The 23,065-nt window shown below is 40.3% G+C and overlaps 1 protein-coding gene across 2 annotated transcripts in view; it reads right to left on the reverse strand.

Annotated features, from left to right (window-relative positions):
• Positions 1–23,065, reverse strand: part of mdn1 (midasin AAA ATPase 1) — a 114,611-nt gene that overhangs the window by 17,701 nt on the left and 73,845 nt on the right. For both annotated transcript variants that reach the window (XM_054761757.1, XM_054761756.1), the window contains exons 62-90: positions 22,761–22,873; positions 21,245–21,905; positions 20,991–21,152; positions 19,544–19,811; positions 18,562–18,800; positions 17,704–17,799; positions 17,471–17,565; positions 17,234–17,358; positions 17,015–17,167; positions 15,503–15,612; positions 15,344–15,417; positions 15,084–15,273; positions 14,873–15,008; positions 13,004–13,150; positions 12,792–12,918; positions 10,662–10,767; positions 10,444–10,559; positions 9,741–10,139; positions 9,443–9,669; positions 9,250–9,375; positions 7,626–7,825; positions 7,084–7,245; positions 6,434–6,568; positions 5,024–5,159; positions 4,764–4,936; positions 3,546–3,680; positions 3,129–3,276; positions 1,039–1,310; positions 692–847 (exon numbers count right to left, since the gene is read on the reverse strand). In XM_054761757.1, the coding sequence (XP_054617732.1) occupies positions 692–847; positions 1,039–1,310; positions 3,129–3,276; positions 3,546–3,680; positions 4,764–4,936; positions 5,024–5,159; positions 6,434–6,568; positions 7,084–7,245; positions 7,626–7,825; positions 9,250–9,375; positions 9,443–9,669; positions 9,741–10,139; positions 10,444–10,559; positions 10,662–10,767; positions 12,792–12,918; positions 13,004–13,150; positions 14,873–15,008; positions 15,084–15,273; positions 15,344–15,417; positions 15,503–15,612; positions 17,015–17,167; positions 17,234–17,358; positions 17,471–17,565; positions 17,704–17,799; positions 18,562–18,800; positions 19,544–19,811; positions 20,991–21,152; positions 21,245–21,905; positions 22,761–22,873 (5,187 nt within the window). The remainder of the gene's footprint in view (positions 1–691; positions 848–1,038; positions 1,311–3,128; positions 3,277–3,545; positions 3,681–4,763; positions 4,937–5,023; positions 5,160–6,433; positions 6,569–7,083; positions 7,246–7,625; positions 7,826–9,249; positions 9,376–9,442; positions 9,670–9,740; positions 10,140–10,443; positions 10,560–10,661; positions 10,768–12,791; positions 12,919–13,003; positions 13,151–14,872; positions 15,009–15,083; positions 15,274–15,343; positions 15,418–15,502; positions 15,613–17,014; positions 17,168–17,233; positions 17,359–17,470; positions 17,566–17,703; positions 17,800–18,561; positions 18,801–19,543; positions 19,812–20,990; positions 21,153–21,244; positions 21,906–22,760; positions 22,874–23,065) is intronic.

The following is a 23,065-nucleotide window of genomic DNA, read 5'->3' on the forward strand; positions in this document are numbered from 1 at the left end:
CACAAACATTTATTTATGTAATATTGTAAGCGGTAAAGAAAATGGATGGATGGATATATTGATTATTTGGATTTATTTATTATATTGGGGTGTCTTGCTGCCCACCTGTTGTCTATTCCATTTGCACAACAGCATGTGAACGTGATTGTCAATCTGTGCTGCTTTTCAAGTGGACAGTTTGATTTGACAGCCGTGTGATTGACTTGGAGTTACATTGTGTTATTTAAGTGTTACGTTTATTTTTTTGGGCAGTGTATTAAAGTAAGTGATGCATTATGAATGATATATTCTTAGATATTATAACATGAGTGATTTGTTTTCAAAAAATGCTCACAATAATATCGTTTAGCGTCAATTTGTGGGACAATAAACATTTCAAAACGCACCTGCATTGTTTTGTGACTGGGTTAAAAACGTTTCTTTGTCCAGTTATGTTTTTCATTGTGCTTTATTTAAAATTAATGTTAAAATCGTGTCTCCTCTCGTTCTTGTGGACCCAATCTCGTGCATTGCCTTGTCTCGTGAGACCGCTCATAATCACTAACTGAAATAGTAAAATAATAGTAATGAATAGTAATCAAATGGGATGGCGAGGTGGCAGCATGTCTGCTGCGTGCAAGTAAGCTACGTGAACCACTACGCTTCCAATGAGCCCAAGTCTGTGCAAAGCAGTAAATATTCGAAAGCACACCTCTTTGGCTTGATCTGTCTGTGATGCTTCTCCCGCCAGCTCCACAGCAGCGTCACTCTGCACATTCTGCTCCCCCGTTTGCCCGTCAGCGCTGTGCTCTTTCCTCTCCGCTGCTTCTGGTTGCTCCTCATCATCCATACCTTCAGCAGCAGCATCCTTTGCAAACAAAAGTTAAACAATGGTATGTCACTATGTGTGCGTGTGTGTTGGTATTGTAGCGTCGCTGGGATCTTCTCAGCATGTCTTGCGGTACAAAAAAAAAAAAAGTTTGTTATAGAGAGAGGAAATGCTGCCTAGGTTTTGTGCAGTAAGAAAAGTGATAAACACAAAGAAGCGGATAATACTACCTTAGTATTGGCTCCTTCCTCTTTTGGTGCACTCTCATCTTTTCCTGCCTCTTGGTCCTCTTTTTCTCCCTCCCCATCTTTGTCTGCACTTTCTTCTTCTTCCTCTTCTGTCTCCATCTTGGGCTCTGCCTCCAGACTGTCATCTTCTTCCTGTTGCTCTGACTGGTCCTGCTCCATCTGTTCCAATCCTTCGTCCTCATCTCCATCCTTCTGTCCATCTTCCTCCCCTTCTGTCGCCATGGCTTTGTCATCAATGTCAAGTGGGTTGTCTTCTGAATAGTTCAAAGTTCGAATGAAAAGAGGGATGGCATGGAGCTCATTTGAAATAATGCGGTCATAAAATTTACATCACATCACATCGTATTGAATTGAAATAGTGAATCAGTGGTCTTCAATTGGCAGCCCACACTTTTCATTTGTCCCCCTAAACATCACCCAAATAACAGTAGTAGTGCTGGCCAGGGCAGGCAGGTGAGGCAAAAAAGCAAAAAAAACCTAATCATGATCACATAAAGTAACTGAATATTTCTGCATTGAAATGTATTAGAAGTGTATTTTCTGTATGATTCCAGTTGTTGTTTTTTTTTTCGGCACTAAAAATGGCTGAATTTGCATATTTCCTGACCAAATACAGGGCAGAAACCTAAGATGAGGCTGCTGCCAACATCTCATCTCAGCTTAGTGCGCAAGAATTGCCTACCATCTGCATTCCGAGTGCATGGAGAACAACAGGGTGCATGTACTTTATATGCAAATAAATGGTAACTAATGCTTTTCAGTTGATAAAAAATGAATAAACGGGACTAAGACAGGGGTCTTTTTCCACCGAGGGCCGCATGCTGAAAAATCAAAGGATGCGGGCGCCGCTTTGATATTTTACATTTTGTAAACCAGCCCATGTAGATATTCTATGTAAATTTAGTAAAATAAATTTGTATGTTCTATGTAAAATAAAGAAAAAAGAGCCTAACATGAACTTTTTCACCATACGTCACACTTTTTTGATTGTTCTTCCATTTTTGCTGCTGTTTTTTTTATAGGGGTGTAACAATACAAGTACTGTATCTGTACCGAACCGTGAGCCCTGTTGCGAACAATACGCAGTTTCATATTTATTTCATCAACTTCTGACAGTGCTCTGTGCTGAAAGCTCAGTCTTCCTGTGGCTTAGGTTGCATTGTCAGGCACAGAGCCACTGAGCTCCGCCTCTCACACTCACACCAGGCTGAAAATGTTGAAAAATGAGAAAAATGTTGGCAGTTTCAAAAAAATTCTAATTGAAAAAGGCATTATTAAATTAGGCATTATTTTTTGTATCAAAAAAATATTAAACCGTAACACAAACGTATCGAACCGAACCGTGAATTTTGTGTATCGTGGCCTATTTTTTTTAAAATAATTATACAAATTTTTCAACTTTCTGTTCATAATTTTTTTTCCATTGCAACCTAATTTCCTAATTTTTCATACTATTATGACTTTAAAAAATAACTTTTTGCGAATACATTTTCACTTCCAAGTGTTTTCTAAAATTACATTTTTTGCCTGATAATATTACAACTTTGTCCTTATAAAATTACGACTTTTTATCTCATAAGATTACAACTTTGCTTTTCTTAATATTATGACTTTATTTTTGTAATATTTTGAATTAATTCTGGTAAAATGACTGCTCTTTTTTCATTTATGCTTTTTTTTTAGTTTTCTTGTTTAATTGTTTATCTTATATTCTTTGTATTGATCTTATATTCTTTTTATTTTATCATATTTTATTCATCTTGCATTTCATTTTATTTAAGAGTGTTGGGTCTTTTTCTTCTGCAAATGAGTTACTGTAACCAAGCAATTTCCCTTGTGGATGTACAATGTGCTGAGGGCCAATAAAAAAAAACAGCAACGAGCTGCAAATGGCTCCCTGGGGCCGCAAATTGGACATCCCTGGACTAAGAAGTATTGGAAGACATTTTTTTTTTTTTTTACCAAACTGATTATTGTCTTATTTTACTTATTATCTTCTTAATGACCAATCTGTATTAACATTAAAAAAAAATCCACAGTTTGTAGCTTTGTTGAACAAGAACAGGACTCACCGTCACCATCATCATCATCATCTCCCTTGTCTCCTGTCTCGTCATCTCGGTCCAGGTTCAGATCCTCAGGCAGATCCAAGGCCTCAGCTTCAGGTCTCTTATCCTGCTGGCCATGATAGGGGTCCACTTCGTTCTCGTCAAACTCCCTCTAAGAGATGCAGTAAACGTCACACCCACTTCAAAATGGCTGTTATTGACGTCTTGTTTCATAGATCTATTCAAGTCAGTGAATGAGTATAATAAGTGGCATGCAGTCACTGTGGGACACAGAGTGTGTTTTGGATAACATTTGTTTTAAAGGTTAGGTGTGTGAAGAAGTTAAAGAAGTTTCATGACCTTAAGTTAAGTAACAATGTCAGCCAAGAGATGTGAACTAATTCGGGTAAAGAAGAAGAACATCAAGGGTGAAATGATTACCTCATCTCCTTGTTCATTGATTTTGTCTTTCTGCTCTGCATCCACATGGTCCTCCTCATGGCCATCTTTTTCTTTGTCTCTGTTGTGCTCTGCAGCATCCAGGTTGTCATCTTTTGCCACTAATTCAGATTCACCCTGAACACATCAGTGTTGAAAAGACACAACAGAATGAACCTAACCCCAACACTACAACACCAAAGCACCTCTCTGCTCAATACATGAGAATATTAGATTTAATTTCACGACTTAAATTCACACAAAGAGATTTTGCAGCGTCAACCGCTAGTTTACAATATTCAACTTTCAGACCATTTATCACATTTGATGTAATATTGCATTTGGGGTTTTTATTAACTGTAAGGTAAGAAAAATAAAAATAGGGAACAATAAAATATCACATCTAAATTAATGAAATATTTTGTTCTTCACAGTTCATAGTTTAATGTGCTGACAACAAATTCACACAAAAATGATCACCTGAAATCAAACGTAATAACCCATGCAGGTGGATTTGGAGTCACACTCAAAATGAAAGTGGAAAAAGACACCACCTGTTGTGTCTATTCCATTTGCTCCACAGCATGTCAACTTGATTGTCAATCTGTGTTGCTTCCTCAGTAGACAGTTTCAATAATGGCGCAGCGGCTTTGACCGAGTGTGAATTGAGTGTTTCCATTTTTGCTGGGGTTTTTTTCTTCTCGTGATTTGTTTCCCCTTCTATTTTATTTTGTACTTTATTCCCATAATTTACTTTCATTTAAGATTAAAACTTTTTTTCTCTCACTATGACTTTATCCTGACAAAATGACAACGTTTTTTTCCTCCTAAGATTCAAACTTTTTTCTTTTATTATGACTTTATTCCCCTAATATTTTTCTTTATCCTCGTAAAATGACAACTCTTTTCTCGTAAGATTGCAACTTTTTTTTCTCTTATTATGATTTTACAGTCCTAATTATTTCATTTTAACTTTTGTAAAATTATTGGGTTGTTTTTTCTCATTTAATTGTATTTTTATTTATTTATTTTTATTTTTATTGTATTTTTAGAATGTGCCAAGGGCCAACACATAACAGCCACAAGTCGCAAATGGCCCCCAGACCGCAATTTGGACACCATTGTTCTCATTCACCCTCAGTCAATCTTTGGTGCCCCAAAAAGAGCTCTGTTGTGTTTTAAAGTTTATCCTGTGTATCCTGACAGTATTCGTTTAAGTACCTGATCCACGCCTTGGCCAGACTCTTCCTCTGTGTCACTCCCTCCCTCTTCATCATCATCCTCGTCATCCCCCCACATTCTCTCATCCAGGGTATTCGTCTGTCCATCACCCAGATCCCCCATCTTTTGGTCCAACTCTTCCTTCTCCTTCTCTTCATCAGATTCATCTCCACCTACGCATCAAAGAGGGAGGAGTCAGCGTTTCCAGGATATAAATAAAGATATTGTCCTGCTATAGCGAGTCTCCAGGAGGCGTTTACCAGCGTCATTCTCATCGCCATCATGCATCTGGCCATCAAAGTCCTCTGACATCTCAACCGCATTGTCTTCTGCTTTTATTTTCTTCTCATCTTGTTGTTCTTCTTTGTCCTTGCCCTCAGTAAAGGTGTCCTCCACCTGAATGCAAAGGCATTCAACTGTTGATTCAACAACCACAATGTAGCATTCATTGCAACTTTACCAATAACCTTTAAGGCATCATCGCCAATACCACTCATATTATTATTACTATTATTATCAATTCATTGATTGTGAGTACAGTCTGGAGATCGGGAAGACCTGGGTTCGATTCTCCCTCGGGCATTTCTGTGTGGAGTTTGCATGTTCTCCCCGTGCATGGGTGGGTTTTCTCCGGGTACTCCGGTTTCCTCCCACATTCCAAAAACATGCATGTTAGGTTAATTGGTGACTCTAAATTGTCCATAGGTATGAATGTGATTGTGAATGGTTTGTCTATATGTGCCCTGCGATTGGCTGACGACCAGTCCAGGGTATACCCCGCCTGTCGCCCGAAGTCAGCTGGGATAGGCTCCAGCATGCCCCCACGCCCCTAATGAGGATAAATGGCATTGAAAAAAGATGGATGGATGATTGTGAGTAATTCTATAGCCTACAGGGTGGGAAGCAAACCCACACCTACCAGTAGACTCCGTTGTAATAATTTATTTTCTGTGAGAATTTTCGCATTGAAAATGAATAGGGAATTTAGTTGCCCCCCCCCCCCCCCCCCCCCCCACTGGAAAATAATTTCACCCTTTCCAAAACTGTAACATTCTGCTTATTCTACAGGGCAGCATGGCTCAGAAGGTAGAGTGGTTGTTTCCCAACCCGATGGTTGCTGGTTCAATTCTCAATCCTGCTGTAATCATTCCACATTCAGTCTGCATTTTTACTTTCCAACATTTCAAATTCCTTCCGTTTTTTAATCAGCTCATTCAGGACATGTATCTATCAGGACTTTTCTAAAAAAAAAAAAAAAAATCCCACATTTTCCATAATTAAATATTGTCTGACATTTTTCTCATTGAAAATGACCGGACAATTTCAATGACGCCCCCTATTGGTGGAAATCCATTTGACATTTAACATTACATGCTATATTGTGCTTATTCTGTGCACGGAGGCATGGCTCAGGTCATAGAGCGGTCGTCTCCCAACCTTACAGTCGCTGGTTCGATGGATAGAGTTCAACACACTTCTAGGATATTTCAACATTCATTCCTCATTGTCAGCATTGACGCGCAATTTCCATTGAAATTGCTTTAGCTGGTTAAATGACCTGGACTTTGACTGTGTGGATTCATTTGGTGTCTTCCTATTCTGGAAGTTTGTGAAATGTAACTGGAGGAGCGACTGCAACCCCACCAAGTTCAAATATTGTACTTCATCACCTGGTCTTCATTCTCGATTTTGTCACTGACATCCTTGGCGCCCTCGCCTTCTCCTATACCACCACCCTCATAGTCGTGGAACTCTGTGGCACCTTCACCATCTCCAGCAGCCATCTCCTGAGGCAGGCAGAAACCCTGAGGAGAACAGTCACATGATAGTAAGTAATTAGTTGATTAACTTGTGTCAATTAGTCGTTTTCCTCAGGTGAAACATTTTAATTATGTGAAATTAAGTAAATGAAGGATTTTTAAGCATAAAATGGCTAAATGAAGTAAAATACAAATCTAAGGCATTAAGAAGACGCATTCAAAGACGTGATGATAAATTGTATTCTACACTGGTCTCTAGGTGAAATCCCAAATTTGCAATTTTGCACAAGCCTGGTAGACAGACCAAAAGAGTAAGTTGATTTTTTTTATTTTTATCATTGAGATCATCAAGTGCAGTCTTAGTTTTGTCATATCAAATACAATTGGTCCTTTTTCCTTGCATATTTTCTCATCTGCTTTGGTGCCTTTTGGAAAGAACGCAGTCTGCAATATCACTGATATCAAACGTAATCAATATGATACAAACCCATGCAGAGTCCCCTGAGAAAGAAGGACGTGCTCTGAGTAATGTGCATGGAATTCTATCACCCTATGTTTACCTTCTGAGCAAGCTGGGTGAAGATGTTGGCCAATACAGACAGCAGCTTTCCAGTGGATCTGTGGACTCCCATCGACACAGCCAGGTAGTAGCGAACCAGGTCAGAGTAAATCCCCAGCAGGGGCTCAACACGAACCAGCATCCGACATGATCGTTTGACCTCCTGAACAAGAAGACACACTCAATCAAACTTAACAGTCATGACAGCAATGCACGAGCAATTCAAATACGGACACCATGAAAGTAGATCCATGGAATATAGCGGAATTATCTTATATTTACCTCCGCCAAGCGCAGCGTGAAAGATGTTATGTTTTTTTCCGGCATTTATCTGTTTGCTTGTGTTCAAAATGACTTGAAAAGTTCCAAATGGATTTGGATGAAATTTTTGGGAATTGTCGGAAAAGGTTCTACAAAATATCAAAGACTGATGCAAAAACTTCGGATTATTATTTTGGTGTGTATCACAATATGGGGAGAACTATGGCGCTTGGCGGAGGTCTGCGCTCTCTAGGTTTGTATTTTAGATGCTTGTCTGTGTACCTGAAGCCTGTGTGTCTGAGAGGAGTTTGTGTGCATTCGTAAGCAGTTCAGGAGCCTCTCCAGCCTGCCGTTGACGTCCCCCACACTCAGACCCTCCACATCAGATGCCAAATCCTCCTCCAGGTGATGGGTAAGGTGTCGAGGCTTCAGGAGGTCTTTCACACACTCTTCACCAACCTCCTCCTCCGTCCACTCTGGACCTGATTTGAAAATGTGCGAAAGGGTGAAACAATGTAATCCCTCCCCATTTCACACATCAAATTTTGCGGCTTCACTCTGCCTTAGTTTTTCAAAAGTATATGAATTAATAAAATCATGTAGTTTCTTGATTGAATACGGCCTATTATTATTTTAAAAAACATGCATATATCAGCACATTTGATGTTTTTTTTTGTCAAAATTAAGTACTTTCAAGCATAAAAATGGCTACAAGAATTAAAATACAAGCATAAGGCATCCAGAAGACACATTTAAAGACACTGCGATATGTAGTATTCTACACTGGTCACTAGGGGTCAGTAATGTTACACTGATGAGACAATAGCCACTGTAGGAAGTACTGTACAGAACGGAAGAACAAAAAGAACAAGAAACTCTCCCAATGCTAACACGTCTGAGTCTATATATATCTACAGTATAGAGTTTTATATATGTCTCTCTTATTATGTCTACTATTTTTGGTAATTAAGTTAAAAAAAAATCTGCCTCCAGTATCTTATCACGGTTTAGTATTTTGTGTTCCTGTTTTTGTAGTTACACTGCAGTTATTGTTTTGTCGTTTATGGCAGTGAATTGGTTCCAGACCCGACCGTAATAAGTGAATATCCATGAAATAGGATTCCTTATTTATAAATTGATTATTTTCAGAGTTAGAGCATAGAAAACCTGTTTACGACCTTCTAAATACACTTTTTTAAAAACATATAGAGCCCTGTAGACAATAATAACAGCCCTATAGTCACCTTTACAGTCCCATTACCCAATACAGTAGACATAATAAGAGTAAATAAGACATAAAACTCGGGTTCAGAGTTGAGTTTCAATTTGGAGTGGATTAGGGCTGAAACAGTAGCCCGTGTTTTTATGAGGGATTTTTATTAGAACACAGTTGCAGTCACGCAGTGTATTAATAACGTGACAAGACAGGCGCCATATTGTTCGCTAACCGGAACATGTACGCGAACACAGGCAAAATTTGCCGCACATTTTTTATGTTAACTGAAAAACTCACTAATCAAGTTTCCACTGCACTTATCGCACAGCCACACCAGCCGGCATTCGTTACATGTGCATAGTCTATCGTCTTTTTCTTTGTCTTTCTGCCTGCCTCGTTGCTCCGCTCAAGCTGCTCTTTTGGTCGCCAAGCCATTAAAAAAGGCTTGATTTTTTGGCCACTCTGGTTCTGAAACCCAAACGTTATAACATTAGGTCCAAGAGAGGTTTCATTTTCACCTGGATTAATGCATGACATCAAATTGTGAACTTGAAATATATGGATGTGCCCTGAGAAGAGGAATTCCGGCTTCGAGCAGCATTCCAATGCACTTTTCCTGGCGGTGGAATATTTTGGACTTGCAATTCATTGGGAAGGCATCGTGAGGTCTCCATAAATGGCGTCACTCACCTCTGTTGTCAACGCCTTGCTCACCACTCTCCCTTCTCTTCACAAGGGTTTGGACAGCACACAGCACACTGCTGATGTTTGCTTCCAGCTCAACAGCAAACTCGTCAGAGAATGCAGACGGCTCATCTGGAAACAATCAAGCATCACAATGCACGTGACACCGTCTGCTTTGCCAAACACTTTGTGCACTCACCTGAGGGAGGGCGTCCAACCGAGAGAAGCTGGGTCTTCCAGGTGGTAAACTCAGTGACATTCGTCATTAACTCTCCCCTGACCAACTGCAGGCTCTGAATGATGGCTGGCTGAAGCATGTTGTTGCGGACGTGTGCGTCTGGCGTGAAGAACTGCTCAATATCACGCAGCTGACACATCACAGTGGCCAGATGATCAAAAGCTGAACAGCATGAGAGGAAATGCTGCCTGTGAACAGAAGAAGTAATACTAAGGTGTAATTATCTTTAGACTGGTATTTATCACAACCACACCTTTACCTTGTAAGAAGTCCTCCGCCTGAGCTCTGCTCTGCCGTATTGTGAAGCTCAGTCTTCAAGTTTAGTATCTGCTTCAGCGTTGTAGCTGTACACTGGTTGAGCTGCCTCCAGGTGGCATCTCCTCTCCGCATGCGGCAGCCAAGGGGCTGGCGATGATCTGCCAGCGGAGATGCAAACCTCAGAGAGCTTCTATTCTCTCCTTCCGGCAGCTGCGGATCTTCAGGGCAGCACTGCAGCAGCCAGGAGACCTGCTGCACCAGGAGGGAACACTGAGCAGCCAGAGCCTGCCCTTTGGTGACCCAAGCATGCAGATGTTCCTGCGGCAGGAGTGGGCAGTCAGTGTCCTCACTTTGGCTTTGGAGTTGGACCCTGATGTCCTGGACAGTGCTGATTAACGTCCTGTTGATCATCACAAAACAACAAAAGTGCTTTTGGCGGTGAATTGTAATATTATTAATGAGATCAAACCAGTTATTAGGTTTAGGGGGGCATCGCTTTTTCACACAGGGCTGTGTAGTTTGGGATTTTTTTTCTCCCTTAATAATAAAAAGTTTCATTTAGAAACCGCATTTTGTGTTAAGTCGTGTTGTCATTGACTAATATTTACATTTATTTGATGATTTGTTTGAAACACTGCTTATTATCATCATCTAAAATCTCTGCATAAATCCAGTATCTGGTCCGGTTTTGGCCAGTTACTCACCTGAGATGGACCCACTGCTGAGTCAGCATAGCTAAACGTTGCCTCTGTCTGAGGAGAAGCTGGAAAAGGTGAGATGAGAAACCTCGACAGCGCTCGATGTTCCCCAGACCCAGCTCCTACAAAACACACACACACACACACAGCAGCGACTAAAACACCTCATGGCCATCAACCTTTCTTTCCTTTTGTTATGAGTCAACTACAAAAAACTCTCTTACTCTTCCAGCGTGCTGAAGCGCAGTCTGCAGAGCATTTCTCCTCGCCCATGAACAGTAGAAGTAACGTTGACAGCCATCCCATGCGCTTAGCAACTCTGACATCAACCTACAACATCCAAGAAGAAAAGTCATTTTGACCAAGAATCAACCAAGGATGGTTTTATTTGTAAAGATTCGGATCACACTGAACCCGACTACATTGACTAACTTGTATGAAAAAAAAAAAAAAAAAGAAAACCCTTAGGAAGCCAGAAACACTGCAAGTCAAACACATAGAATACATTAGTGATGTTGTTTCGTACAATACTATTAACTGATATGAAGGATGGGTTATTCTTCATGCTAAATGTATTATGTAAATGTATGTACACACATGACAACCACTCCTAAATGTTTCCTACACGTCACTCAGGGATTTGATGAGTTCAACCATAAAGCTGTAGAGAACAAAGTATAGAACACTTTTTTTTTTTTAATCACATTTCAATGCTTCTGATGCGTTAAGGAAATAATTTTTTTGTTTGATTTTTACATTTGACTAAAATCAGGGGTGGCCAAAGTGCGGCTCCGGGGGTCATTTGTGGCCCGTGGCTGTTTTTTATTGACCCTCGGCGCATTCTACAAATACAGTTACAAAAAAACAGCAGCAAAAAAAGGCATAGTATTAAAAGAAATAAGTTGTAATTGTGGTCTACTCGCACGGTGGTCTAGTGGTTAGCATGTTGGCCACGCAGTCACAGTCAGGAGATCGGGAAGACCTGGGTTCGAATCTGCGTTTGGCATTTCTGTGTGGAGTTTGCATGTTCTCCCCGTGTGTGTGTGGGTTTTCTCCGGGTACTCCGGTTTCCTCCCACATTCCAAAAACATGCATGTTAGGTTAATTGGTGACTCTTAATCTATACCATAGGTATGAATGTGAGTGTGAATGGTTTGTCTATACGTGTCCTGCGATTGGCTGGCGACCAGTCCAGGGTGTACCCTGCCTGTCGCCCGAAGTCAGCTGGGATAGGTTCCAGTATACCCCCGCAACCCTAATTAGGAACCCTAAAATGGATGGATGGAAGTTGTAATCGTACAAGAAAAAAAGTATTGGGAATTTATCAGAATAAAGAATAATATTTTTTAAAAAGTTGTAATTTTACAAGAAAATGTCATAATATTATGACATTTTATAACAATTAAAGTTGTAATATTAGAAAAATAAAGTCATTACATAAAGAGAAAAAAAAGTAAAACATAAAAAAAGTAAAAGTAAAAGTAAAAAAGTCGTAATTTTCCGAGAATAAAGTCCAAATATTAGAAGAATAAAATCGTAATATTAAGAGAGAAAAGTTGTAATCTTACGAGAAAAAAAGTCATAATGTTATGTGAATAAGGTTTAAGAGAATAACTTCATCATAATTAGATAAAAACGTTTAATGAGAATAATAAGAGGGGGAAAAAAAGTAATACAATTTAAAGTTGTAATATTATGAGAAACAAAGTACCAATTTCTGGAAAACCAGGTTGGTAAAAAGTTACGATATTACGAGAATAAAGTCAAACTATTATGGGAATAAAGACACCATATGAGGGGAAAAGAAAGAAAGAAAAAAACAACAGCAAAAATGGAAAAAGGAGTTAAGTGTATTGTATAACACAAAGCTGAGATGTTTTTTCTTGAAATATATTTATCTTCTTAGTATGGGTATCTTACATGCGTTGGTTCACAAAATGTCAAATATCAAAGAGGCGTGTTGGATTTTTCAGTATGCATATCCTTGGTGGAAAAACATTGGATGCCCCTGACATCACTGAAAATGATTGTTCCATACCGTAGATACCATATACAGTAATGTAATATGGAAGAAGACTCATGGTAAACTTGTATAGTGCTTTTCCACCTCCAAGGTACTCACAGCGCTTTGACGCTGCTAGCATATTTACCGACGGATGATGCAGCATTAGGAGCAACTGGGGGTTAAGTATCTTGCCCAAGGATACTTCGATATGATCACGGGAGGACAGAGAATCGAACCCGCAACCTTCAGGTTTGGAGACGACCACTCTACCAACTGAACTGCATCGTGAACTGTATCGCACTTCAGTGGAGATCAATTGGTATTTTTGAAAGGAACATGTAAGGTTTACCTGGTCTCAGTTGGGTCCTGGGCTCTGACGGACGAAAAAGCGGCCCTCATTTCCAGTGGCGGTATGCATAGGGTGTCCACAGGGTCAGCGGTCCTGCTCCATATCAAGCCTTTACGGTATGACAGACCTTAACGGGACAGAGTGGCAAATGGAAGAGGTTGTGGACTACTTCATTCTTCTGAAAGCAACACATGACACAAGGTCAAAGGTACCTATTTCTGCCAGCGTCTTAAAGAGGTCAGACAGCGCTCTCTGCTTTTGCTGGAGGATGTGTTTGACCTGAAGCTTCTGCTTGTCTTTTTCTGCTGACACATCCAGGGTGAGGCCCTGCAACTCCTGCAGGGTTCTGATGACCTGGCCTAATAGGGGGGGACAACAAAAACCACCAATGAACTCATGGGTTGTATAATAGATAATCTTTATATCCGACATTACAGGTCTGTTCTTCACCTTTTAATAGTGGCAGTACTGAGCCCCACCCTCGTTAGATGGATTCACAATCATGCATGATAGGTGGCTGACTCATATTCCAGCTTTTCTGTGTACAGTAATCCCTCGTTTATGGCAGTTCATTTGTTCCAGACCCAAACGTATGTATAAATGGAATATTTTCATAGTTAGAGCACAGAAAAGCTGTTTACGACTTCCTACATATGGTTTTTAGCATTATTAGAGCCCTCCAGACATGCAATAACACCTATAATATATACAGTATAATAACCCTATAGTCACCTTTACACTCCCATTACACAATATAGTAGACATAATAAGAGAAAATAAGACATATAAGACATAATATAGACATACTGCAGACTTTCAACAAGAGTTCCTTGTTGTTGTTCCTTTTTGACTTCCGGTTTTTGTACAGTATTTCCTGCGATGGCTATCGTACCATCAATTAACATTACTGGCACCTAGTGACCAGTGTAGAATACTACATATTACATGTATGCGTCTTCTGAATGGCTTATACTTTTTATTTTCGCTCATTTAGTCATTTTTATGCATGAAAATGCTTAATTTCCTTAATTTTGTGTTACAAGATCTCTTGTCTCGAGATCTTGCAAGACTAAAACATGACTCATTGAGAAGAAAAACTGTCTCGTAGTCACACCAGGCCTGGAAGAGTAAGATGACACCGTGAGTCAGACTGTTATATTGAGTAGTGACCTCCTGCTATTTCCAGTGGGTTGATAAGCTCGTAGTGAGTTCACTTACAGCTCGTGATTGGCTGCTGCCAAAGAAAGAGCTACCGTTTCCTCACTGACTCACGAACGGCACAGTATTTAAAAGGTTAGTAGTTGTTCTGAAGTAAAGGAGATTAGCCGCACCACTGTATAAGCCGCAGGGTTCAAAGTTTAAGAAAAAAGTAGCAGCTTATACACCAGAAAATACGCTAATCACACAACAAATGAAAATGAACTCAATAATTTTGCCGGCCTCAATATATTGCCATGTGCATGCGTGTCTGTTTTTCTCGTCTCTCGCCTCCAAACGAGCAGGAAGAGAGTTCACTCTGTGCATTGGTTTCCGTACCTTGGCATGGTTGTTCTATAGAACAATGGCATGAACGGAGTGAGCCCTTTTGTCAGCCATACAGTCTCTTTGTCTCAGTGGCTGGATGCGGGGCCGCACACAATGTAGAAGAGTACAATGTAGTACGAATGAATTTAGTAACTTGCAATATATTGTACTTTTCTTTAAAATAATGTTAAAATCTCATCTCATCTCGTAGACACAATCTCGCCTCGTGAACTGAGTGTCGTGTCTCATGATTAATTTAGACCAGGAATACATAAAATTTGCTTAAATACGCACATTTTTTGCCTAATTGGCCGTAGTCAACCGCAATACAGCATGATTTATTAATTCATTTATTTTGAAAAACCATGATAGAGTGAAGCTGCAAAACATGTCGCAAAATGGCAAAGATCACTACATTCCATTCTCCTAGCTTCCGGAGACTGAGCTGTGTGTACGGCGGACATACACAGGACACCAAGACAGTACCAGGCTAAAGCGGAATAAAAAGCGATGAGGATGCAAAGTTATGTGTTTTGATTTGCGATCAAGTAGATTACCTGTGAAACACTCCAGATCTTCAGTCAGCTCGGGTGCCGAGTGTTTCTTGAGGAGTTGGACACACACTTTCTTCATCTTTCTGGTCAGAAGAGGCAGACGTCCTTGCAGAGATCCCGGCTCTACTCCCTCCTCCATCTTTAACACCACATTCAGCTTAGTTTACTCCTGATTTTTGTCAATAAGGGACAGCAAGTGACACTGGTTAAGAACCTGGACTTGCAGGTCTAGAGTCTTTCCTGGCAGGGCTGGCTTGAGAGCCTTGTGAAGCAGGTGAACGGGTGTTTCCTCTGGGTTTCTATCCACGTTATCTGGGGAGGCGCTGCTTTCTCCTTCAACCAGAGCGGGAAGACAGGGGCTATTCAGAGCCTCCTCAAACTTCTTGACAAACTTGAAGAGGGTGCTAAAGGGAAACCTGAGTCATGAAGATGTCCATGGAGAATTGAGCAAGACACATCCAACTGATGTCTTACCGATGTGTCTTCTCCACTGACTGCTTGAGGGACCAGAAACTGACATCGTTCCACTTGGAGATCTTGACAAAATCCTGCAGCAACAAGTGACATGAAAATGAGAAATGAATGTCGCAAAACGTCAGTGTTAGTGTAAGATAAAAGAACACTAATCTGTACCTTCAGCTCCTTCTCAATGGGCTGTCTGAGCTGGAGGATTTTGGTGTGAATACAGTCGGAAAACTGACTGTAGTATTTGTGCAGGTTCCACAGAAGATGACACAATGGATCTGTGGATTGCAAAATATTAGCTTTTGGCCAGCATTCACTTTCGAGAAATGATCCGCCTGCCGCTGCCACCAATAAGAACACAGTATGAGATGACGTCAACATCCACACAGTGGCAGACAAATTAATCAGCCACAAACACAATGAAGACTGAGGAGAAATGCAGGTGTGAAGTTCCTATATGGGACTCAAACAGAGTTGGGCGGGCTAAAGCTATTGCTAACTGTTTCTAGCAGAGGTGTCCAAACTTTTTCCAGCAAAGGCCACATACTGAAAAATGTAGATATGCTAAGAAGTTATACCATAAATTCTGGTGTATAACCCGCACTCCCTAAATTTAGAGGAAAAAACAGATTTGTTCTTATATAAGCCGCACCGGTGTATAAGCCGCATGAGTCCACATCATAAAGTGGCATATTATGGCGCGCACGAGTCCGTGAGGACCTCTTTATTTGACAGGAGCCAATCATGAGCTGTGAATAAACTCACAATGAGCTTAAACCCATTAGAAATTGCAGGTCATTACTCAATATAACAGTCTGACTCACGGTTTCATCTTACAAACAATATTAAACTAATCACACAGCAACTAACACTCAAAAGTTATACCTCAGAAATATAGAAACATGTACCGATACAAGTTTAATATATAAAAAAAACAACATTTGAAAGTGTTCCCATAATGCATTTAGTTTGAGAAAACTATTTCATTGGAGGAGCATAGAAAGCATAGAAATTGGTGGATGGCGCTGCCAATGCTGCTTTCTGTCCACCAGAGGACCTGGAGCCCAGAGGGAAGCTGACGTCATTGCAGTACCCCAATCAATGTGTTGCTGAGATGCAATGCCTTTTGGGAAAACTTTAAGAGTTAGTTTTTTCTTTTAATTTTATACACCTTTTGTCTATTAATTTGCTGTGTGATGAATTTAGTGCTCTTGGTGTTCTTTGAAAGATGACACTGTGAGTTATGTTGTTATTGTGGTATATACAGTGACCTCCACTGACTATTGACTATTGTTTCTTCACAGACACACGAGCGGCACAGTATTTAAGCAATTATTAGTAGTTCTGAAGTAAAGCAGATGTCGCAAGATTAGAATTTAGACATACTGTAAATTAGCTGCACCGCTGTATAAGCCACAGGGTTCAAAGTTTAAGAAAAAAGTAGCGGCTTATACACCGGAATTTACTGTACTTTTTTTAGCATGGAAGTTACAAGTCCAAATGATCTACATCTTTCCTATAAAACAGGAAAACATACAGTATGTATCAAGCTTCAGTGGCAGTTTAACTGAAGCATGGTGTAACATATTATAAGTGGAAATGTTGCGGTGAGAAGGTGTGTTTGTGGTGGAGCTAACATCAATGTGCCGTATGTGCTTGCAAAGAAAGATGCCAGCTGACCTCGTCCAGGCTGAGTTGGGAGCAAAAGGAGGTGGCAGTGGAAAGTGAGCAGCATGGTCAAGCGAGTGTGGAACTCGCCCAGGTTGGAACCTTCCAGGAAAGCTTGGAGAGTGGATGACAACGAAGACAGGGAAAGGCCTCCCATATCCTTGCCTAGATGGGAAATAATGGCTAGTTTTTATATGGACAAACAGAGCTACAATTGCATATGTTGTGTACCTGCATGACCATGCATCCTCTGATCATCCAGATATTTGGCTAATAGCTGGTAAATAGAGAACCAATGTTTTGTAGACTTCTCAGTGTGACGCTTCACTGCATTGTCCAGACTGCTTGACCAACAACTGCCACAAAAGATGCATTTATTTTAATGACATGCTGCATTGAAGTGAAGTTTATGAACGTATACGTGTGCAGGGTATGGAAGTGTGTGTGGCTAAAGCCATTTTGTCTTACTTCAGCTCCAGTTTGCGCCACTGGATAATGAGCTGAGTCACTGCTTCCAGTTCTTTCTGCAGCGACACCGCACGGCTGGCGTTATTCTCCCAGTCCTACAAGCAATACAACGTGAACATGAGACAACATCTTTCATATATCCAGTGTGGATTCTTTGGCTCAAATATTTCAAAAAGTATTTCTGTATTTTCCTTTAGTGTGAAGGACATGGAAGATGTTGCGAAAGTGCTTACTTGTGCTTTGCTCAGCAGTATCTCCAGACCATTGAGGAATGCTGCCAACGGACTTGACAAACTAAAACCCATGATCCTCTCTATCACCACAGTCAGCTGCAACACACACAAACGTCACTTTAAACGCACAGAAAAAAAGAACAAAATGGTATGACTATACCGTAATCCCTCGTTTATCGCAGCTAATTGGTTCCAGACTTGACCGTGATAAGTGAATTCCCACAAAGTAGGATTCCTTATTTATAAATGGACTATTTTTGGAGGTAGAGCATAGAAAAAAATTGACTTTTTTAGCATTATTAGAGCCCTCCAGACATGAAACAAAAAAGAAGAAAAAGAGAGTCAATTACATGTGCATTTAGATGGACTCATCTAAATGTTTCGGTCACATGACTCTGCCACAAGCCATTCCAAGAAATGGAGAAATGTTGCAATGAAAACATGTTACAGGATATACATATTCTAAGAGACAAACAAGACTTTTGAAGACATATGGACACCCTTAGTCGCTCAAGTTGGAAATATGGACACAATTACTGGACAGAAGATTGTCTGACCTGAGCCCTCACTTTCCCTTCTTTTCTTGTTATGCTGATAAGTGATAGAACCAGAGCCATTGTTAAGTGGAGCATTGTGTTTGTATGTGGTGTTTATGTGCCAGGGGGGCTGTTTCTATGTTTATGGAACTGTTGGTTGTTTTTCAAAATTAATAAAAACATGGTTGCAAGAAAAAAAAAAGTTACTAAAAGAGATTTTGGAAAAAAAATGTAAACAAATTGGAAGTGGACCAGCGTTATGGAATGTGGTTTGGCCAAGTTTGAACCTGGGAAATCTGAATTCCCCTTCATCATCATTCACCTGCACAAGGGCTGGGTGCTCTGGCCAGTCGTCAAGTCGGTGCTTGACAGCGATGTTCATCTGCTCCAAGATAGCAAGACAGAGGCGGGCCTCACTCAGATTGGGCTGTTGATAGAAGTCGTAAGGCCCTTCTGATGTGAGAACCAGAACATCAGACTCCGTCGCCCCTTTCACTGTGTTCTGGAGGAGAGTGGACAGCAGCAGCTCACTGCCTGAAAGCAGTTGGTTCACATCTGCATCTGTAGGGCACAATATTAATAAGACATTATTAATAAGTGTTAGCATTATTAATATTATTAATCATTAATATGACATTACATTCTCTTACGGTATAGTTCTGTCATTTCATAAAATACAGGATAGACTTACAGCATAAGGCGCAAACTTTCTTCAATGACAATGGAATGCTAAACCAAGCTGATGCTATCCGCGCTCTGGTATAAGCATTTAATTTGAACACTAATTGAGGTGCATTTATATGCATTTAGAATAGTTTTCTGCATGTACAATTATTATTGTAAAACTCTAAAAACATTGCTTTGGGTTTCTGGAACGGATTAATAGGATTTACATTATTTCTTACAGGAAAAACTGATTGGGTTTGAGTACGTTTCGGTTAGAGTCGGATCTTCTGGAGCGGATTAATGATGCTAACCAAGGTTCCACTGTCGTTTCTATCGTATATGGTTTATATCACCCATTCCTAATGTATTGGTCGGTTAAAACAATATCGGTCGGGACAGTTCGCGAGAAGACCCTTGAACCATCATAAAGCATCCTGTAAAAATGATCGTCTTTGGTGACGTACCGTGCAGGAACCAGGAAACAAGGATGAATTTGGGAATGATGTGAGTAGTGTAGAATAAAACAAAAATGTTCATTTTAGTCGTAACATTTATACAACGTACATCTTCACTGACTTAAAAATCATCCATTTGCATGTGTGTAAACTTCTGAGTAGAGGTGCAAGAAAGACATTCACCAATCAGATGGTAGAAGTGTGTCATCACGGGGGCAGCAACTTGGTAAGAGGACACCAAGGTCTTAATATAGTCGCTGATTTGAGCGGCTGGTGCCGTGTTCTGGTACCACAATGACTTGGCATATCCCAGACACATGCGCTGGTGAATCTGCATCACTGTGGTCATTGCAATCGGTGAGAGAAATTGGCTATCATCTTCCCTGGCTTGTTCCTCCTCGCTTGCATCTGTTGTACCTTCCAAGCTGGGCTCACACATGTCTGCAAAGTCCTGGATGGGGAATCAAAACATGAATATTTTGACAAGAGATTGGCACTGGACGTCTGCATGTCCAACCTGTACTGCTGTTCGTCCTCTTGAGCTATTTCGGCTTCCTGAATTGAAATGTAAAGTGCTGCGGTCTGTGTAAATGTGAACGTTAATGCTTGCCTTGTGTCATTGACTGGAACCTCAAGTAGCCTAAACACTGCAGTTTGGAATATTTCGACTTTGTTCTCAGTTTTTTTTTTATAGCTAAGATTATAACTTTTTTCTCTTTTCTAACTTTATTCTCTGAATATTCTGACTTTATTCCCGTAAAATTATGATTTTTTGTCTCATAAAATTACGACTTTTTTCTCTTAATATTGTGACTTAATTCTTCTAATATTCCGATGTTAATTCTGATAAAATTACAACTTTTTTTCTCCTAAAATTTAAACTTTTTGTCTTACTATGACTTTATTCTCCTATTTTGATTTTATTCCTGTAAAATTACAAGTTTTTTGTCATAAAATTACATATTTGTTCTCTTAATATTATGACTTTATTCTTCTAATATTTAGACTTTATTCTTATAAAACTATTCTTTTTTTCTCATAAGATTAAAAGGTTTTTCTTTCAATACTATTATTTTTTTCGTCCAATATTTGTACTTTATGCTGATAAAATTACAACTTTTTCCCCTGTAATATCACAACTCTTTGCCTTATTATGACTTTATTCATTAATCACGACTTGTCTTCCTTTTAAGATTAAAACTTTTTTGTCTTTATATTATGACTTTATTCTCCTAATATTTCTACTTTGTTCTTGTAAAATTACTGCTCTTTTTTCACTTTTTGCTGGCTTTTTCTTCTTATTTATTTATTTATTTATTTATTTATTTATAGTTTTTTTTTTATTATTATTGTATTTTTAGAATGTGCCGAGGGCCGATTGAAAAAACAGCCACAGGCGGTAAATGCCCCGCCGGGGCCGCAATTTGGAGAACCCTGCTATAGAATAATGCATAAATTAAGCGGGGGGGTTCTGTTGGGCAACCCCACCCATTTCACGGGGGAACACAGATGTTCAACTACTGTATAGTGTATCCAGTGTATGTAGGCAACACAACAATAGTCATTTGAGTTATAGTGCAAAAGCCTGAGGTTGACCTGCTTATAGGAAACAGAAACTCTGGTTAAATACCTTATCAAACTGAGGGAACTGCCGTCTGAAGTCCCTCTCTTCCTGCTGGTCCTCAGTCAGTCCTGTGCCATGCAACTGGCTGCTGCTGCGGTATAGGCAAGCCTCCTGCTGTTCACGCTCTCTCTGGTTCTTCTCCATCTCGTCCCACTCGTTTACAAGAGCCTGAAGGGAATCACGGCCCAAGTACAGGAAGAAAATAATAAGGTTGGCACTGAATGATGTTATGAAGATTAAAGCAATTGAGCGTGTCTGACCTGGCAGATGTGTGTGAAGGTGTTCCACGCCATGGGACTAAACTGTCCTGTGTTCAGCGTGTGGCACTGTACAAACAGCAGAGCATTGAGGAGCAATGTGGACGGCTGCGGCAGCACATGATTTGTTCCTTGTGGCAGCAGCTTCCCAAGGCTACGCAAAATGTCCAGACTTTCATTGGAGCAGAGGAAGTCGGCCTGGTCCAGGTGGGACTGCAGACTGGAGGACAGGGACGGGAAGGATAGAAGGCAGGATACCAGTTTGGGAAGTCCAGGCACGCAACGTAGCGAGGCAGCAGCTTGGGAGGCCACCAGCTTCATGCCATAACGGAGTTGGAGGATTCCTGCCTTTATGGGGTCCACCACATCAGGGTAGAGAGGGTAGTCCTCTTGCAGCCTCTGACAGAAGCACTGCTGAGAGTTCTGCCAGACAGCCTCCTCCTTCAGCAGACCCCGGACAGCTGACACCGAGTAGGAACCCGGCAGGGCACTTTGCAAGCGCGAGAGCAGATCTTGCACTGCAGATGCCTGGCCAATGCTACAGAGGTAGTGCTGGAGGTCCTGGAATAACTTTCCATACTGCTGTTCTTGGGGACGGCATGCCTGCTTCCTAGAGAGCTCAGCTATTTGCTCCTTCACCTGCTGCATGCGGAGCCACAGATATCTACAGGCACAAATTCAAAACAATTAGCATTATGTTTGGCTTAAAAATGGATCTTTAATCAACACCACACACTAAATGTGAAATAGACCTGAAAAATCACCACGGAAGAGAAGACTAACAATGTTGCAAACATTTGTTTAACCTCATTTCCTGTGCTCCTTTCACTGTGACTCATTCAGGAAGTGACCTATGTGGGCATAGGCCAATAGGAGATTCTGACGGTATGATAACCTTGGGCAAAAATATCACGCTTTCACTGTATTAGAATTATACCTCTAAAATTTGTTATTTTGAAATATCTTTGATGGAAAAGAAGAGAAAAAAACTTTTCTGCTGAACAGTCATTTTTAAACAGTTTAATAGAACATGATGGAAGAGGAACAAGTGTATTTAAAATAAATAACAAAAAAATAACAATGATTTCTCATAAATAATAAATAAAATGCAGTTCCTGTGACTGTCACAATACCATAAATATTTTCTTTCAAAAAGTTGCAGACTTTTGGCAACACAGCTCATGGCCGTGGTTTCAGCACATCAAAGCCCAGTTCCAACTGCGAGGAATAACACAGGACATGACCAAATATTTCCACCTAGTGTCCACGCTGGACCCCCGCTTTCTCTAATACCGTAAGACTTTATGACGGATCATTTTAGCGGTTTTGAAACTGTGACTTTTACAGACCGTGGCATACCTGGAAACTGTTAATCGGCCCATGCCTAGACCTATGAATAATTTCAGAGTGTTCAGGTTCAACTGTATATACTGTAGTTTACACTCAGCTCTGATTGTTCTCCTAATGTATCATTTATATTGCATGAAGTAAATGTGATTCTCATCTTTCTCATTCACACCTGATTCGAGGATGATGGATGTTATCAGTGATGATACTCTCATCCAGTTCTGCTCCGGTCATCAGCTCAGACGACAAGCTCCGTGTTTTCCACTCCTTCTGAAGCACAGCCAACTACAAGGATCAAGAAAGACAAACATCAGTGGATACCTGTTTCTTTCTTCTACAGGGAGTCTCTCAAGTCTGGACATACAGTATAATGAGCCCATATAATATACAGTCAAACCTGTCTTAGTGGCCACCTGTATAGAACGGCCACCTGCCTATAGCGCCCACCGAAAAATACCCCGCAGAAAATTTGCGTGT

This window comes from Dunckerocampus dactyliophorus, chromosome 19, assembly GCF_027744805.1.
Source record: "Dunckerocampus dactyliophorus isolate RoL2022-P2 chromosome 19, RoL_Ddac_1.1, whole genome shotgun sequence".
Lineage (NCBI taxonomy): Eukaryota > Metazoa > Chordata > Actinopteri > Syngnathiformes > Syngnathidae > Dunckerocampus > Dunckerocampus dactyliophorus.